The sequence below is a fragment of the Aspergillus clavatus genome, genomic scaffold (genome assembly GCF_000002715.2).
Source record: "Aspergillus clavatus NRRL 1 1099423829806 genomic scaffold, whole genome shotgun sequence".
NCBI classification, from domain to species: domain Eukaryota; kingdom Fungi; phylum Ascomycota; class Eurotiomycetes; order Eurotiales; family Aspergillaceae; genus Aspergillus; species Aspergillus clavatus.
The window spans coordinates 1,358,032-1,376,003 of record NW_001517093.1 but is presented as its reverse complement, the minus strand read 5'-3'; the positions used below and the strand labels follow the sequence as shown (position 1 = coordinate 1,376,003).

Sequence of the window (17,972 nt, the reverse complement as noted above, 5' to 3'; positions counted from 1 at the left end):
CCGGCTCAGGCTAGCGGCAAAGCGACTTCTGAGTTCGCCTGCCTTGATCTTTTTTTCCCCCCTCTTCTGCTTCCCCTTCTGCGCAAGTCTCGTTCTATCCCTCTCTTCTTTACACCAGGTCACTGTTCGATCCCGGAGCTTACTCGACAACGACCCAGGTCTCTTCGTTGATCATGACGCACCCCAACTCGCTGCTCTTAAGGGAGTGTAGTTCAGTGGGAACAGGAGGCAACGATCGTCGCTTTGTTGCATTGCATTTCAAGTGTGGATCGGCCATGGGGCTTCCAGCTGTGGCAGGGTAATTGTTCGACCGAATTCTAGTTGTACCTTTTGTTGGCAAATCGGCTTTTGGATATGGAACCTGCATGGCATGAGTATCCTGAAGCGGCGAGCTGCTGTGTTGATGCCATGCATGGACGGTTACCGAAGCTTCGCGTCCGCACTTCCTCAAACAGGCAGTCATCAAGCCGCAGGAACAGGTGATTCGGAATCTACGGGTGGAAAAGCATCTTCCTCCATCCAATGGCCTCTACAGTTCAATCTTGTGGATGCACACGACCCTTCTGCCACCATCGTTACAGTACTCCTCACTCTACATGAAGTCGCGGGTGGACATGGGATCGTATCCAGTATATCCAGTCCATCGCAGGATACGATGAACAATGAATCCCCTTCGTGTTCCTTTCCTCAGCCTCGAGGATTTCGGCAGCACGCCGTAGATGAGCAGTCTTCGGACACTATGCGCCATGGAAATTGACGTTAGCACCGTGCCCTTCACGCTATCAATCGAACCATCCCTGTGGACATCCGGGTGCTGAGTTACTGCGATGCGATTGTTATAGTCATTTCTCTCCCCTAGTATTCATTCTTTGTACTGTTTCCTCTGTCTTGTCGTTATTTGGGTATTGCATAGTCCATCAAGCATACACCATCTCTCAACCTTGCTGCTGATTCATCGTGTGACACGTGACGCCTACATCGAGTAGTCCTCTGCGACTTCATGACTGCGCAGTATCCAAAGTAGTAGCAACATGAGTAGATTGGCTGCAGACGTCGCATCATCACTAATCCCATCTCATCTTATTTCATCTCATCAAGAATTCCCATCCACTCTGCATTTCCTCCCCCCGCTGGCTCAGTGAAGGAGTCCCTCCCAACTCCCGCATCCAACGATGATGACTGGACTCTGGGAGTTGTTGGACCCTCGGCCACTTCCCCGAGTCCGCTCGGAAAATTCTCCATCCCCCTCAAATCCTGCATTCACCTCCCACCTTGACAGTTGTGCCATGACTTGCTGGAGAATCACGGAAAAGGCGACAAACAGAGAGATCTCCGTCTCGTCATTCATGCCGAGGAACCACCCCGCAACGTCGTTCTGCGCTCCGGACCAATAATGGCAGCTGCGCGCATAGGCATCAACCAGGCGGATACTCCCCAACCGTCGCCCGGAAATGGCCGCGGCGTCGGATTTCCCGCCGACCAGCGAGATCCTCCCAGGACGATCTCGCGACAGCGACAGCGACAGAAGCGAAAGACACCAGACTCCTCTTCGTCTCCGGCGCCGAGCACGGTGCAGCGGCAGAAAATCACCCGCGCGTGTGACTATTGTAAAGAGAAGAAGACCAGATGCACAGGCACGCTTCCCTGCGTCAGGTGCACAAGGATCTCGCTCCGCTGTGAGTATAATGCGGCCTATTCGCGGGGCCTTCCGCCCGATCCGCTCCCCGGTCCTCTGGCGTCGGGGATTCGATCTGCGAGGCCCTCGCCGCGGGTGACGTCTCGCGCGACGTCTCAGCGACTCGTCAGTGATCGGCCCGAGGCGTCGCTGCGTAGTTCGCCGGACCCTGTTGTCACGGACTTCGAGGGCAACTACCTTGGTCCGGCGTCGGGGGTGTCGTTCCTGAATCGTGTCTGGCGCCGGCTGCACCAGGATGAGTCGTCGGCTATCCCTGGGGGTCTGCAGGATGAGGCCAGCTCGGGGAATACCTCCGTCTTCAAGTTCGGGGATAAGCCGTATACGAATTTCCAGGAGGCTGGGTTTGCCTTGCCGCCCTTCGAGAAGGCTTTGGAGCTGGTAGGGATTTATTTTGATTACTCGATGGTCACGTACCGCTTTCTCCATAGGGGAAGTGTGGAGGAGTGGCTCGGGCAGGTCTACGAAAGCAATATCTCCTATTCGAAGCTGCCAACGGGGATCATGGTTGCGCGGACGGCTATCATTCTGATGATCTTTGCCGTGGGTACTTTGTACGAGGAGCAAAACCCCGAGCGTTCGGCGGAACTCTGCAATGGAAGGTGAGTCCAAGCTTTCTGGCTCATACATATTTCGGATTGAGAACTGAGCGCGCTTAGTGAACGATGGTATGCGGCGTCCAAGTACATCGCTTCCTTGGAGTCCGGACCCCCGCGCTTGGAGACGGTTCAAGCACGGCTAGGTCAATGTCTATATCTGCTGTCATCCTCACGGGCCAATGAGTGCTGGTATACTTTTGGCACGGCTTTGCAGCTGGTGACGGCTCTAGGCCTACATCGGAAATGGCCCGCGAAGATGCCAAAGCACGGAAACTCGTATCTTGAGCAACAGCTTCGCAAGCGTATCCTTTGGAGTGCTTATACGCTGGACAAATATCTCAGCGTTATGTTTGGGAGACCGCGGTTGCTCCATGACGAGGACATTGACCAAGAACTTCCGGATGAGATCAATGATGAGGATATGTTGCAGGAGGATTCGCAGAGACGTACTGGGTCGCCGGATTGCATGATGATCGCTTCTATACTTCACTACAGGTGTGTTCCGCGGGACCGTTTCACCTTTTTGTATCCTGGAGCTGATCTCGTGACAGGCTCGGCCGTATTCTCGGTGAGATCTCCCGACAGCTGTACACCGTCAATCCGCATTCCCGTGATCCGCCCCATGAGACTGCTGCGCGTCTTACATCGGACCTCGAGCAATGGAAAGAGACCGCACCCCCGTTGTTCAACAGTGTGCGGGCGACAAGTTTGATTCCGCCACTTTGTAGACAGAGTCAGGTCCTGCAGCTCGCGTACTCCCACGCAACGATCCATGCGACACGGTCGTTTCTCTTGAACGATTTCACCGATCTCAGCCGCAGACCTTCAGTTCCGCATCCCATGGTCTCGAGCCATGTGCGTAAGTGCATAGATGCTGCCGAAGACGTGATGAAACTAGTAGACAGCTTGGCCAAGCAGGGCGTCCTGATCCAATCGTCCTGGTTTACCCACTATGTATGCTTCTGCGCCATAATCGTGGTTTACATCCACACCATTCAGCAGCATCGACTGGCGTCCAATGCCGACACCGCTTCACCAAGAAGCATTGAGGATAGCAGTTATCTCCATTCGCTCTTCAGCCTTGCGGAAAGCTGCCAGCGACACCTTGCCGAGGTCACTCGCAAAAATTGCCCCAGCCGTCGCTATAGTATCATTCTCGAAGAGCTGAGGTTGGAGGTCCACAGGCAACTGGGGACTTCGGGCCATGCAGCCGATGATCTCCGCAGCATGTCTACTCGCGAGGAAGTCTCCCTTCCGCTGGATCAGGGATACGCCAGTCCCAGTGTCGAGCATCCTATATCTTTCCATCCCAGTGCGGTGAACTACCATAATGTATCTGGCAGCTTGCAGTCCGCGGGTGTGGGTGAAGGGCCATTTGGGCTACCGGAGGACTATGGTATTTTGGATAATCTTGAGGGTTCGATCTGGTGGGCTCAGCTTGACTCCTGGGTGAGTGGTCCAGTAATCGTCCGTGGCAATCTGGACATGCTTACAAGATTATTGTTTAGGCGTTTTCGAATCTACCGAATGATCCTTCAACGATGATTCTTTGATTTGATTGATGCTTTCGAAGTCCTTCGCGATGATTTCGTCTTCGCCTGTCGAATGCGTCGCAGGTGAACCAACCGTTACGCCAGCAGTCCTGGTCCTGCTGGCAATCCGGGCTGTAGCTGCACTCCTGCACGTTGACGTCGGTGCAAGGCAGAATGCCCTTCTCGAAGTAGTCCTCGGCGGCCTGCTTCTCCTCCTCGGTGGGCAGGTAGCATGGATCGAGGAACTTGTCCACCAGCTTCTGGCCCTGGCAGATCCGGTAGGTGAACATGCCACCATGGTCACCGTTATGGTCGACACACCACTGGACCTCGATCTCCTCACCAGCCTTGAAGGAGGAAACGGGCTTGTCGCCCCAGTTCTTGGTGGGCTGGTTGTAGTCGACGCTGGCTTATTGAGGCCACGGACGGTCTCAACAATATGCGGCCCGTTCACCATGTTTCAATGTCCAGATATAAGGATATGATCGTCAAGATTTGAAGACTTTTAGCAGTTCTATGTTGACCAGCCACTTCCGACGGACCCTTCATATCGTAGAACTAAACTTGGCAAGCTTACTCTTCGTCGCCTGGACTCTATTATGGCCTTTTTCTCTGGGGTCATTTTGTGCGTATGTATATTTCCAATTGTCGGGCTTGTACGGCTTAATACACGGTTGATCTTGAAATCACAATTGGGAGCTGGGTCATGCAAAAGACGGCTTGGAAACACAGGTCGACCGAGACGCAAATTCGCATCAATTATACTGCATTTGTTGGTTGGTCGCCGTACGCACCAGCCGCCAGCTGGATATCCAGGCAGAGAGCCAGGATGTGCAGACACCACTTTCTACTCCCTGAATAATAGTGATATGCATGCGAAGGCGATGTTAATCTGGTCGGATTAATATCCGAGTGTTCGTGGACTTCTCCGGAGCTTTTACAGTATCCATCTGCTCTGCTGTGCTCTACACAATTGATGATTGTCGGATATGGAGATCGATGAGAGATCCCTTGACGCACGGAGAGTGCAGCATGATGCACATAAATCAGATTGATTCCCGTCTCTTCTCGGAGGCATTCCCTGCAGGACACTTCTGTGCCAAATTGCCAATGTTGACCAAGCGGTGTCACTACTATGCTATCTTCACCACTTCCCCCCTTGAACGCTCTTCCCGAAGAGCTTGCTCATCATGAGAAAGTCGGCCTCGACATACCCGATAGGGAGCCGCTCACAGTTGATGAGTTCGTCCGGCACCGCGCCTCATTGGCATCCTCACAGCCAGTGATATCCTACCCTCGAGCCGGCATCGAATACGTCGACTACCCCCTGCGACAACTCGATGTCTTCGCCTTCAGAGTCGCCAAGGCAATCACTGCTCAAGCACCGCCACGGAAGGTCTCGTCTGAAAAACCAGCCGTTATTGCGCTGCTGGGCCCGTCCAACCTCGACTACCTTGTCATGCTTCTAGCCGTGACGAAGCTCGGGCATGCAGGTCTCCTCCTCTCGACGAGCATATCCACCGAGGCATATGCGTCGCTACTGGAGAAGACGGGGTCCAAGCATATCTTCGTCCATGCCTCTCTTCGTCAGACAGCCGAGGTACTTCGCCTCCGGATCCCAGGGTTGCACATCGACGAGATCCCGACTCAGGAGGTTTATGATTACCCGGCACCCTGTGACGTTGACACGAACCTTACACCTCATCTGGATTCCGAGGTCGAGTCGCAGCATATTGCCTGGATTATTCACTCCAGCGGCTCGACGGGGCTACCTAAACCCATTTTCCAGACGCAACGTGCCGTTCTCAAGAACTACGCGGGGAATATGAACATGTCCGGATTCATAACACTGCCTCTGTATCACAACCACGGACTCAGCTGTCTCTTCCGAACCGTCCACTCGTGCAAAACACTGCGTCTCTACAGTGCGGATTTACCGCTCACCAAGCAGTATCTGCTGGATATCATGCGCTCACACGAGCTTGAGATCTTCTACGGTGTGCCCTACGCGCTGAAACTCCTCGCGGAAACCGACGAAGGTATCGCTGTGCTTGCGAAACTGAAAGCGGTCATGTTTGGGGGTTCTGCGTGTCCTGATTCATTGGGTGATCGGCTCGTGCAGAACGGTGTCAATTTGATCAGTCATTATGGAACGTGAGTTGCCATGAATGTAGAACCTGGCTTGAGATGGCTCCTAATGAATGCTTTCAGGACCGAAACCGGCCAACTCATGACCTCGTTTCGCCCCGTTGGAGATAAGGGTTGGGACTGGGTGCGCCCTTCGGACGCAGTCAGGAAGTATCTTGCATTCGAAGAGCGCTCTCCCGGCATATTTGAACTGGTAGTTCTCGACGGCTGGCCGTCAAAGGTCATGTCGAATAGACCGGATGGCTCGTACGCTACCAAGGACCTCTTCCTCAAGCATCCAGCGATCGAGGCGTACAAGTACTACGCGCGACTGGACGACACGATTGTTCTCGTGAACGGCGAGAAGGTGAACCCGTTGGACATGGAAGGGCGGGTCCGGCAGCATGATGCCGTTTCTGAAGCGGTTGTCTTTGGAGCAGGGAGGGCTTGTATCGGATTGGTGGTTATTCGTGCCCCTGGCGCTGACGATCTATCCGACGCGGAGATCATTGAGGGTATTTGGACTGCGGTGGAGCAGGCCCACGGGGCAATGCCTGCGTTTGGACAACTCTCGAGAAGCATGGTGCGAGTGCTCCCGTCTGACACGCAGTATCCGCGCACCGACAAGGGCACGGTCATCAGGCAGGCGTTCTACCGGACTTTCGGCAATCTGATCGAGGAGGCGTATGAGGCAGAGGATGCCGTTACGGGGACACTCATTCTGTCGGAACACGATTTGAGAGACTTCGTGCGAGAGCAGCTACGCAACCTGCTTCCCTTGAAGGAACCCGGCGCCTTGACGGATGATGCAGATTTCTTCACCTTGGGGATGGATTCCCTGCAGGCTGCCCAGTTGCGGTCGGTCCTCTTGAAGACGGTGAACACAAGTGGGCACAGACTCGGACTGAATGTTACATTTGAGCATCCTACTATTAATGCTCTCACTCGGTATCTGAGCGCACTCGGTTCTGGCGATTCGGGAGCTGTCGAGTCCATTGAAGACAGAATGGATGCCCTCATTTCAAAATATAGCCAATTCAAGAAGCATGAGCCGCTTCCGAATGAGCGGCAAGGACGATACGTCGTAAGTCACCCTTGAGCATTTCCACGCCGCATCCAATCTAAAACAGCCTCAGGTGGTTACAGGCGCGACAGGGTCTCTTGGAAGCCATGTCGTCGCCAAGCTCTCGGTGCTTGAGGATGTACAGAAGGTGTACTGCCTTATCCGAGCTGCCTCGACAGCGGAAGCTGACGATCGCCTGCGGAACTCACTGCGAGCCCGAAAGGTTTACGATGGGCTCTCTGATGCCGTCCGCAGCAAGCTCGTCGCTCTCCCATCTGATCTCTCGCAACCCACCCTCGGGCTAACCTCGTCAACCTACGACACACTGATGATGGAGGTAACAGACGTGATTCACTGCGCCTGGTCCGTCAACTTCAACATGCAGCTGAGCAGTTTCGAGCGCGACAGCATCGGCGGCCTCAAAAACCTCATCGACCTGTGTCTGAAATCGCAACGACCCGCCCCCGCCTCCTTCAATTTCTGCTCGTCCGTCAGCGCCGTCGTCAACACCGACGGCGAGCACATCCCCGAAGCCCTCCCACAGAAACTCAGCGACGCGCAGAACATGGGCTACGCCCAGTCCAAGCTCGTCGGTGAACACATCTGCATCCAGGCCGCCCAGCACACGGGCCTGCGCGCCCGCGTCCTCCGCATCGGCCAGGTCATCGGCGACCAGCACCACGGCATCTGGAACCCCACCGAAGCCATCCCTCTGATCCTGCAATGCGCCACCACCATCCATGCCCTCCCGGCCCTCGACGAGTCCCCGCGCTGGCTTCCCGTCGACACCGTCGCAGGCGCCGTCATCGACCTTTCCCTCCGGAGCAACGAAAACCCACACCTCGTCTTCCACATCGTCAGCCCGCACCCCTTTCACTGGACCAGGGACCTCCTTCCGTGTCTTCGCAGCGCGGGTCTCGCTTTCGAGGAGCTCCCGCCGCGCGAGTGGATCCGTCGACTGAGGGGGTCGCATCCCGACCCTGCAGTAAACCCGCCGATCAAATTGCTGGATTTCTTCGCGAGCAAGTATGATACCGAGCAGCCGCGGCGGTCACTACGATGGTCTACGGCGAAGGCGAGCGAGGTGTCGTCGACGCTGGCGCAGGCGAGGCCGTTGGATCAGGCACTCGTGGCGAAGATGGTGGAGTACTTTCGGAGAGAGTGTTGGTCTGCTTCTGCTGCACGAGTGGTGAATTGATGGATACGGATACCTCTTATGATTATGTTGTTCGGCGGAAGTTAAGCACTGTGCCTGTAGCCTTATAAGTATATTTTGAAATCCAATATGTAGTCAAGATTCTGTACAGATTCTGGAATTGAATTGGCGTCGCAAATCGTGACGTTCGTGATATATATATATATACAACCTACATATAATGGACAAATGTTTAAGAAAACTCAACCGGCGGCAACCCCCTCTCGTCGACGCCTTCACTGACGCTCTCCCGTAAAGTCGAAACAGTCTCATCCCACGTCATCGTCCCCTGCGAAGCACCACCCCGCTGTCTAGCGCCCGGCAGGTCCTTCGAATCCTCAGCAAGCCACGCTAGCCAGCTCACCAGCGAAACCGCCTTATCGAGATCTTTCTCGTCCACGACAACGCGTTTTAGATACTCAGCGAGTGCGGCGACGTCCTCGCCGAATGGTCCCTCGTCCGCGAAGGCTTTGTGCCACGCGCTGAGCTCGTCCCGGAGCTCGGACAGACTGGACAGCTTCTTGGACGTGAATGTTGGCCGTTCCGGTAATGGGGACAGGCGGAGGCGCTTTTCCTGCGTGGCGGCTGGGGCCGATGGTTTGGGTGGGACGACTCTTCGGGGAGCCGCGGGGGCCATGCCCGTGCGCTGCAGCAGGCGGGCTCGCTTTTGCTCCTCCAGGACTTCCTGGCGGATATCTTCGGGGAGGGCGGCGAGGAACTCGGCGGAGACTTCCGGGTCTGGGTCGGTGGAGGGCTGGCGGGAGGATGGTTGGGATTCTGTGTTGAGTGAGGGGGCGGCTTGTTGTCGTGCGATGACAAAGTTTGACTGTGTCAGGGTCATGTTGCCGAGAGCCTTGTTGCTGGGACGGCCACGGCGTTTCTTTGTCGGGGTTGACGGTTTCTTCAGCTTGAGGTTTCCTGAAGAGGAGCTTGGGCGCGGTGGGGGCGCAGGGGATATGGCTGGTTGTAATTCAGGGGTCTCGGAGGGTTGTTTATAGTAGCCCAGAATCTCGGCACGGACATCATCTGGCAGAGCCGCCAGTGTGTCCGGGTCGAGCTGTGACTGAGGAGGAAGTTTCGTGGTTGTGGACTGTTGCGTCCACCGAGCTGGTGGACAGGGCGAGGCGGAGCGAGAAGCACGCTGTATCTTGCCCTGCGACATGAGTTTTGATCGGATATCACTAGGAAGCTCGGCGACAACCTTGGGGTCAGCCTGAGATGGCATGATGAACTGAGTCCCTGAGATATTCAAGGGCTTGTGAGAGTGGTCATTCAACGGCGGACCACGACTGACGGCCGCGGCATCTCCCTTGCGGGGACTGTCCAGGTCATCGGGGTCCGGTACATGCTCGATGCTTTTCCGTATCGGAGATGCTTTGAAATCTAATTGTCGTTGACTCCCATCGGGTCTATTGGGCAATCCCGACTTCAGGGATTCAAGTTTGGTCATCTGGACCCCTAAGCCTCTGAGATCGCCAGGTGAGAAGGCGAAACTACGCAGCATCGATACTGCCTCTTTGCCTAGTATCTCCTGGTCGTTGGTGGCAATACCGAGAACCACACTCTTGTTGAAGACGTCGCACTTGCCGTGGCCAAGATGTTTAACAGGCTCCAGCGGTGCATCTGCGGCTCTTCGCATTACTTTGAGCGTCAGATGCTTGCCTTTGACCAGATTTTCGACAAGTCTTCGGTGTAGCTCCTCGCACAGAGACCGCACAAAGTCCTCGGCCTGCGTTTGGTTCACGAACCGAATCCCCCAGTTGACCTCCGCCGAAACCGACTTCCGTATAACTTCATTCCCAACCTCCGTGCAATCAATGCCTCGAGAATAGTCCCAGAGCTTGGCGCCAGTCTTCGGCCCAAGGCTGGTGATTAGTCTCTCGCGAGAAAGATCTCGGATGTCTTTCACAAATTTAACCTTAAGTTCCTCAAGCTTCGCTCCTAAACTATACCCAACACCAGGCAACTCCTGCACAGTGAGATTGCCGATGAAATCTAAAATGGCTTCTGGTTTCAGCTGGAATTGTCCGGCAGGCTTTGCTTTCCGCAGAGCGACCTTGGCCAGAAGGATGTTTCCTCCGATACCAACGGAGACATCGCAGCCAGTTGCTACTTTGACCGAGTCTCGTAAGTGTTGAGCAATTTCATCTGCCCTCGCTTGTTCACGATAGATAGACCCTTCCGATATTCCTCGCCCATCGGAGCCCCCAGCTTCGAGGCATTGGGTCGTGATATCCACAAGCGCTTCGTCAATGCTAACGCTCTGAACAACACCATCAAGCGAAAGAACAGCGCCATAAAATTTCTGACTAGCCTCTTCGTAAGCAGGGAAATCGTAGGGTAAGACTTTCAACTCGGGACAGGCCTGCAGAGCACCCTTCATCCACATCCCGTTTTTGATGCCCCGAGCGCGCGCCGGATAGTTACAACTAGCGATCTCAGAGCCAGAGCCTGCACCGTGGGCGATGGCGACGGGCTGGTCTTTGAGCTCAGGATGCTTCAGTATGGACACAGCTGCGAAGAAGCAATCAAAATCCACATGCAGAACATAGCGTCTGGCCCCTGGAACTGGCTTTTTTCGGCCAACTTGGGATTGCAATTTCTCTTTCGTAGTTGACTGCAGCTGCGCTTTGAGCTCAGCTTTCCACGTTGACAGATGGTGTAGACGCGACTCCCGGTAGTACTGCTGAATAAACTCCGGGTTCACCACGCCTGAATTCCGCATTCGAGGATCTGCGAGAAGTTGAGCGTTGTACTCTTCAGAGGTCATTTCTGCCTTGGGGGTCGTTGATTGTCGCACCGATGGCCGGTCAGGGGTAATTACGTTTGGAGATTTTGGTGAATCACCGTCTCCCGCTGCACCATTTGTCTCATTTAAAGGCGTTGAGGGCTCGGGCGAGCCAGTTGGCCGAGATACCGGAGTGGTCGCTCTGTTCACGTCCTGGGCCGACGAAGCAAAGCTGGGGAATTCGCCATAATCTGATTGTGTCCCGACTTTCGGGGCATCATCCGCCACGGGAGTTGGAATATTGTCAGGCTGAATTTCATTTGACTCGATCGTCTTTCCCGGTGCCTCCACGCCCTTCAGCCGAGATGTGTACCAGCTGGAATCTGTCTGATCTCTGTATCCAGAAGGCTGAGTATTTGTCTGACTGAGAAACCGTCCGTTATCGAAATTGATGATCTTCTGGGCATGCCCCTCATCCACAACTCTAAACAAGTCCCAGGGAAGCAAACGGCCAGCTTTGACGCTCTCAACCACCCATGCCGGCTTCACAATGCGATATCTTTTAAATTCCTCGCGTTTCTTAAGGGTCAAGGAACTGGCGATGATGTGGGTCGCTGCAGTCTTACCATCCAGGTACTGGAGAAACCCACCTCCATGGCTCACAATCAGACGATGAAGGTCCTGCAAAGACGGCTGCGTGTATCCATTGACATGAGCGACTACGCCCCGGAATATTGCAGGACGATCTGGGGAGGAAGAGCGAATTTCGGCGTCCAGGTTCTGCAATTTGAGCTTTTTACGACGCATATAATCGCCAAAGCCACCAAACTTGGACGCATCGTATTCCTCGCCTTCTTCATCGTCGAAGTGATCTGAACCCCCCAGATTAGCACATAATGCTTACAGAACGCGGGAACTGTATAGGGAATAACGCACGGCTTTCTATCCGCTTGCGCACAGCGCTGGAGTTTGCATGGTGAACAGAGCCCATGATGGGCCGCAGATAGCTATGATCATGACAGACACAGCTACCTCGTCTGAGATGACCTTATCGGCGAGAGTGACCATGGATGGCTGATGGCTGATGGTGGTGGAGGCGGCGGACGCGAACGACAAACACGACGTCATGTGACGATGCAGAGCTCCAAAGCGGTGAGAAGTTGCAGAGAACTTATAGTGGGAGGCGGTCAAGGATCTGATTGGCCACCGGGTTGTTTCCATGGAAAAGAACAAAAAAAAAAAAAAAAAAAAAAAAAAATGGAGACCTCAGGCGCTCAGGCTCCACCGCTTGCTCCATCGCAGAAAAAAAAAAAAGCTTTGGAGGTTCTTCATCACCTTCAAGACTCTCTCTTCCTTTCTCTCTGATTCTCCCCCATTCCCCCCTCTTTGCTTACCTGGACAATCATTCTTTCATTGATCCGGTACTCGTCTTGTCTGTGATATTGTGAATATCTCTTTTTTACTTGTCTGTGATTAGAATTTTTCCATCCGTGCATTCAAAACAAAATGTCCGCCGTTCAGCCCGTCGCAGTTTACGCCCTGAGGGTTCCTGCTGGAGGTCTTTTGATCCCTGCTGTTCCCGATGCCGCTGCCATGGTTTGTCGCTCTTGATAACCTGGATTTCCAGGACGCAAGTCCACTAATTGCGATGTATAGTTCCGCGTGAGCATGGCTGCTATCGATCCCGATGAGACTCCCGAGTTCGAGGATGGAAACGTTCGCCCCAGAGCTACTCTCAAGATCGTCCGTCCCCCTGCGGATATGGATATGGATGAGTCGGATGATGACTACGAGGACGATTCGGAGGAGGACTCCGATGAGGAGCTCAATGGCGGCCCCAGCGACAAGGAGAAGGCCCGCAAGCTCAGGGAGGCTGCTGCTCTCAAGGAGATGCTGGAGGATGAGGATGACGAGGATGATGAAGATGATGAAGATGATGACTTTGATCTGAAGGCTGCCATCTCCAAGCTTGTCAAGGGCAAGGCCCCCGCTACGGGTGATGACGATGATGAGGAGGAGGATGAGGAGGACGAGGGCCTCGAGCTCGATGAGATGGTCGTCTGCACCTTGGACCCCGAGAGAGTATGTCATTTACTCACCATCTTAGTAGATCTTGGAGACAGGATTGCGCTAACATTTTTCAACAGAACTGCCAGCAAACCCTGGACATCACCATCAACGAGGGTGAGCCCGTTTTCTTCAAGGTTACCGGCACCCACACCGTCTACTTGACCGGTAACTACGTGATCCCCGCCGATGACCATCACCACGATGAGGATGAGGACTCTGAGGAGGAGTCTGATGAGGATGACTATGACCTGCCTCCTGATGGATCCTACGATATCAATGACCTCCTCGATGTCGACGAGGAAGACGAACTTGACTCTTTGGAGAATCCCAGAGTCACTGAGGTTGAGAGCGACGAGGAGGCCCCCAAGCTGGTCGATTCCAAGGGCAAGAACAAGCGTACCGCCGACTCTGACGAGGAGATGGCGCTTGACGACCTGATGGCCAAGGATGGTAAGGGCAAGGCCGCCGCCAACGCCGAGCCTGCCTTGAGCAAGAAGCAGCAGAAGAAGCTCAAGAAGAACAACGGTGAGGCCGCCGCTGTCGAGGAGAAGAAGGAGGCCAAGGAGGGTAAGGAGGCCAAGAAGGTCCAGTTTGCCAAGAACCTTGAGCAGGGCCCTACTCCCTCTGGTCAGAAGCCCGCTGAGAAGGCCACCGGCACCCTTGGTGTCAAGGAAATCAAGGGCGTCAAGATTGATGACAAGAAGCTCGGAAAGGGTGCCGCCGCCAAGAACGGCAACACTGTGGCCATGAGATACATCGGCAAGCTCGAGGATGGCAAGGTTTTTGATGGTATGTGATCTTTTTTCCTAACAACAACCGATCTGCAGAGTGCTGACTTTTTTTTTTTTTTTTTTTTGTCACAGCCAACAAGAAGGGCAAGCCTTTCACTTTCAAGCTCGGCAAGGGCGAGGTCATCAAGGGCTGGGACATCGGTATTGCCGGCATGGCTGTTGGTGCTGAGCGTCGTATCACCATTCCTCCTCAGCTGGCCTACGGCAAGAAGGCTCTTCCCGGCATTCCGGCCAACTCGAAGTTGATCTTCGACGTCAAGCTCCTCGAGATCAAATAAGCAGCCTTTGAGTTCAGCTTCTGTCCGATGTTCCATTGTCCACACCCGGGGTCATCATCTGTCCCCATTGACGCCCACTGTTTCTTATATACTTGGTCATTCTCAAAAGGTGTTTAGGGGTTTTTTGTTTGAATAATGATTCCGGTGATATCCGACTTGTTTTCCATTTTGCACAGCCTTTTGCCATGCATATAGCAGGGATGAGGATATCGCAAGGGGTCCTAGTCTCTTACTCGTCAAAATGAAGTGTGAATTCTACTTGTTCATCCAACTCAAGATAATCATCCAGCATCTCGTAGGACGCCAACTGTATACGAAAATGTCTTCGGCAGGGCCCGCTTCCCTCTCTCTATTCACAAACAAGACGCACTTTCCCTGGCATCAAATCTCTGTCACCGGCGTGGTTTCCCTCTATGAATGATGCCGCATCTGCTCCATTCCCTCCCACCTTTTCATCTTTCATTCAGCTTCAGCTTCTCCCATGAGCATCCTGACATCGTCACTGCTGGCCTTCCTGGTTCTCGTAGAGTCCCTTCATTCCTTGACTCATTGTATCAGCCATACGCATACTATCGTTAAATATATATACCAATGAAGGCTGGTATCACGACAAGCAGCTGAAGGATACACATCTTTTATTCACGATTAAGAAGCGTTCCTGCCGGGATGGACGCCAGTACCAACGCTCATCTGGCGAGTCTGCAGGTCGTCAACGATCACCCCCAGTCAGGCAACGATCCTGTTGACCCTGAGAACGGCTTTTGTACGTCCTCAAACGAGCAGGGAGTTTCGGGTGAATCAGGGTCTACTTCACCAACCCAGAGTAGCCGTGATAGAATCAGCACGCGCCTCAGACGAAACAGATCCAAGCTTCTATCATTTCTCGGACTCCGTACTCCTTCAAATGGTAAGCTCGCCACACCCTTCCGATCGAGGCCCTGCTGACTTTGAATGACCTAGCTGCACGACTGGCGCCCCCGGGAGAAGTTCGCCCAAGTCCAGTGGACTCTGCTGAGCCGTCGCAGTCTTTCCACTCGTATCCTGACGGAGATAATCGCACCGGCCAAAGCACCCCTTCTATAGAGGGTCAGAATATTCATGCGGCAGTTGCATCAGCTCAAAGCAGCTCAAATACGTCCTTTGATGCGTTCAGATGTCATTTATCCCTTACAGATGAGAGAGTTACAGCACCTACGGAGCTCCAGCCACGACTTTTGAAGACCGACATCGTGGAGCCAATTCCCACGCGCATCGAAATCCGATGTACAAATTCCACTTCAGCAGTGCTGACCGACATCGTCTCAAGCAAATTATCCACCGCATTTGGCTATCCAACCGTTATCCGCCGTACCAAGCCTCGATCACGCCCGAGTATTCGAGCTGCCCAGTTCGTGTCGCCTCACCCCCCGCTGAGCAAGCAGGGGGATAGCGCGAATGATGCTCCTGATAGCGACGACCCCTCAACCTCTCCCTCTAATGGTGGCTCACCTGTCAGTACAAACTCGACTCCTCCGACATCTGAAGAACCTTGCTCTTCTCAGGATAGCTGGAAGCACCTTTCTCAGAATGTGACAGAGAACGGTCAACAACTGACCCTACGAGACCGTGGGACACACAGGATCCTGACCCCGATTCAAGAATTGCCCTGCGTTACGCCATCTATCCATACTGTAGAGGCCACCGCCAATGCAAAGATATTTCTCGAGACACACTTCAATACCATGTGGTCCAACGAGGACCCACGCTTCCAGCGCCAGACTGAGCTCGAGAAGTACATCCATGCATATCCACTCACCCCAGAAGAGCAAGTCAAAGCAAAGAAGAACTGGCTGACTCAGGAACGCGAGCACCTACGCCAATTTCGTGTTCTAAAGTCTCGTCCTTATAGTGCTCGCCGCGATGAAACAGTCTCCCTCGCTGGCTTCGAAGTGGTCAAAGTCCTTGGCAGGGGTAGCTTTGGGGTCGTCCGCTTGGTGAGGGAGAAAGGATCCGAAGAGAATCATAGCCGTTGTGCAGACGAAAGAGCATCCTCCTCTTTCAGAGCAGCCCGTTTGAATCCGCTGCGCTCAGCGCTCGCGGGCTCGGAAAAGGTTCGTCGGCATACCATGACAGGTGCTAGGAAAAATGTATTTGCAATGAAGGTGATTCGCAAATCGGTGATGATACGCAACTGCCAGGAAGGGCATCTGCGTGCAGAGAGGGATTTTCTCGTTGCTTCTGCCAAATCTCGTTGGATAGTGCCCTTGATTGCAAGCTTCCAAGACCACAACTATCTATACCTTATCATGGATTACATGGTGGGTGGTGACTTTTTGGGCGTCCTGATGCGACGGAACATCCTGTCTGAAGAGCACACGAAGTGGTATGCGGTGGAAATGATCCTCTGTATCGAGGAGGCTCATAAGCTTCATTGGATACACCGGGATATCAAACCGGACAACTTCCTGATCTCGGCTTCGGGTCATATGAAGATCTCTGACTTTGGCCTCGCATTTGATGGACACTGGGCTCATGACCAAGTCTACTACAATGACCACCGGCACTCTTTGCTAGAGAAGCTCGGTATCCAAATTGAAGGCGATCGAGAGGATCAAGAAGGATTGGAAAAATCGAAGCCTGCTGGCACCACGCAAATTCCTGAGGCAAACAGACGGGACCGTGCACCACCCTTGACGAATCTCCTGGACTGGCGCGACACGAGTCAAAAACGCAGGCTTGCGAGAAGCATTGTCGGTACCAGCCAATACATGGCTCCTGAGATTGTTCGGGGGGAGGTGTATGATGGACGTTGTGACTGGTGGAGCTTGGGAATCATCATCTATGAGGTAACTGGTCTCACTTCCCGATCTGGCCAAGAGTATGTCTCATGTCCTCAACAGTGCCTGTATGGGTTCACCCCTTTTGCCTCTATGGACCGGCAAGAGACCAAATGGAAGGTTCATGTAGGTAATCCGACCCGAGGTCCTCTATGAGAACATCGTCATCGCTGACAGGCAGGGAAAAGCATCATGTCCAGTCGCTATTCTTCCCAAGCGATAGACCTGCTGACAAGATGGTATCTGCGGAGGCGATCGATCTGATTAATCGACTGCTACAGGACAGAGAGTTCCGACTGTGCTCGCGACAGTATAGAGTCCGGAACGACCCATTGCCCCTCCCGCCTGGGAGTAGGCATCTCTTCCATTCCCATCGTAACCGCAGCCGGAACTACCAAGGCTCCTATGTGTATCCAAATGACGCAGAGGAGATCAAAGCGCACCCGTTCTTTCTGGGTATCGACTGGGCATCGCATCATCTAACGCAACCACCGTTCATCCCCAAGGTGGATGGATGGGAAGATACTCGCTATTTCGATGACAACGGCATGACGGGCCTCGACCAAGACGATGTCTCTATTAGTTCCGATGCCAATCAAGGCCAGGACGAGCCTGAGGGAAATGATCTACACGAGCCAGATCCTGAGGAGGAGAAGGTGCAGCACGAGGGCAACCGCGACGGTAAGAAAGAAAAGAAGGACAAGCTGGGCAGAAAAGAGAAGAATAGAAAGAAACGGCCGCGAGACAAGATTCTGCGAGACCCAAGGGTAAGCAAAGTAGTACTCGACATCCGCAAGCGAGGAGCATTTCCAGGTTACACATACCGCCGACCCAAAGCCGTTGCTCTGGCTCTGGCGCCTGAACGAGGGCGATCAATCTTTTCCAGGGGCCAGTTATCAGAGTTGTATGGATATTGAACTGTTTTGTTGCTGTCCAAGAAAAGTGGTTTTGTCACCTTGTTCATGATCAACCATCTTCAAGTGCTGTTGACCATGGCATATCCTTACCGATATTTATAGTTACCATCAATCCACAAAGACCTGGACTGCTTCGCTTTTGTGTACATCTCAGGATCCCTGC

The 17,972-nt window shown here is 53.7% G+C and overlaps 5 protein-coding genes across 5 annotated transcripts, besides 6 other annotated features; 4 read left to right on the top strand and 1 right to left on the bottom strand.

Moving 5' to 3' along the window:
* Positions 1-1,067: 1,067 nt before the first annotated feature.
* Positions 1,068-1,095: a microsatellite.
* A 298-nt stretch (positions 1,096-1,393) lies between these two features.
* Positions 1,394-4,309, top strand: ACLA_083860 (Zn(II)2Cys6 transcription factor; the record flags this gene model as incomplete). Its single annotated transcript, XM_001268116.1, has 4 exons — positions 1,394-2,295; positions 2,353-2,787; positions 2,844-3,741; positions 3,866-4,309. 4 exons carry the CDS (start codon positions 1,394-1,396, stop codon positions 4,307-4,309), a joined length of 2,679 nt encoding a protein of 892 aa, XP_001268117.1.
* Positions 4,310-4,959: 650 nt separating this feature from the next.
* Positions 4,960-8,212, top strand: ACLA_083850 (putative NRPS-like enzyme; the record flags this gene model as incomplete). The annotated part of the gene is made up of 3 exons (XM_001268115.1): positions 4,960-5,978; positions 6,036-7,035; positions 7,088-8,212. The coding sequence occupies 3 exons, from the start codon at positions 4,960-4,962 to the stop codon at positions 8,210-8,212; spliced, it is 3,144 nt and encodes a 1,047-aa protein (XP_001268116.1).
* Positions 8,213-8,402: 190 nt separating this feature from the next.
* ACLA_083840 (putative DNA damage repair protein Mus42) lies at positions 8,403-11,928 on the bottom strand (the record flags this gene model as incomplete). Its single annotated transcript, XM_001268114.1, has 2 exons — positions 8,403-11,809; positions 11,874-11,928. 2 exons carry the CDS (start codon positions 11,926-11,928, stop codon positions 8,403-8,405), a joined length of 3,462 nt encoding a protein of 1,153 aa, XP_001268115.1.
* A 232-nt stretch (positions 11,929-12,160) lies between these two features.
* Positions 12,161-12,195: a microsatellite.
* Positions 12,170-12,195: a microsatellite.
* A 248-nt stretch (positions 12,196-12,443) lies between these two features.
* ACLA_083830 (FKBP-type peptidyl-prolyl cis-trans isomerase) lies at positions 12,444-14,076 on the top strand (the record flags this gene model as incomplete). The annotated part of the gene is made up of 4 exons (XM_001268113.1): positions 12,444-12,533; positions 12,594-13,019; positions 13,085-13,796; positions 13,871-14,076. The coding sequence occupies 4 exons, from the start codon at positions 12,444-12,446 to the stop codon at positions 14,074-14,076; spliced, it is 1,434 nt and encodes a 477-aa protein (XP_001268114.1).
* Positions 12,834-12,877: a microsatellite.
* Positions 12,838-12,877: a microsatellite.
* Positions 13,844-13,863: a microsatellite.
* Positions 14,077-14,742: 666 nt separating the features above from the next.
* ACLA_083820 (serine/threonine-protein kinase) lies at positions 14,743-17,809 on the top strand (the record flags this gene model as incomplete). The annotated part of the gene is made up of 4 exons (XM_001268112.1): positions 14,743-14,983; positions 15,037-16,901; positions 16,956-17,018; positions 17,081-17,809. 4 exons carry the CDS (start codon positions 14,743-14,745, stop codon positions 17,807-17,809), a joined length of 2,898 nt encoding a protein of 965 aa, XP_001268113.1.
* Positions 17,810-17,972: the final 163 nt, after the last annotated feature.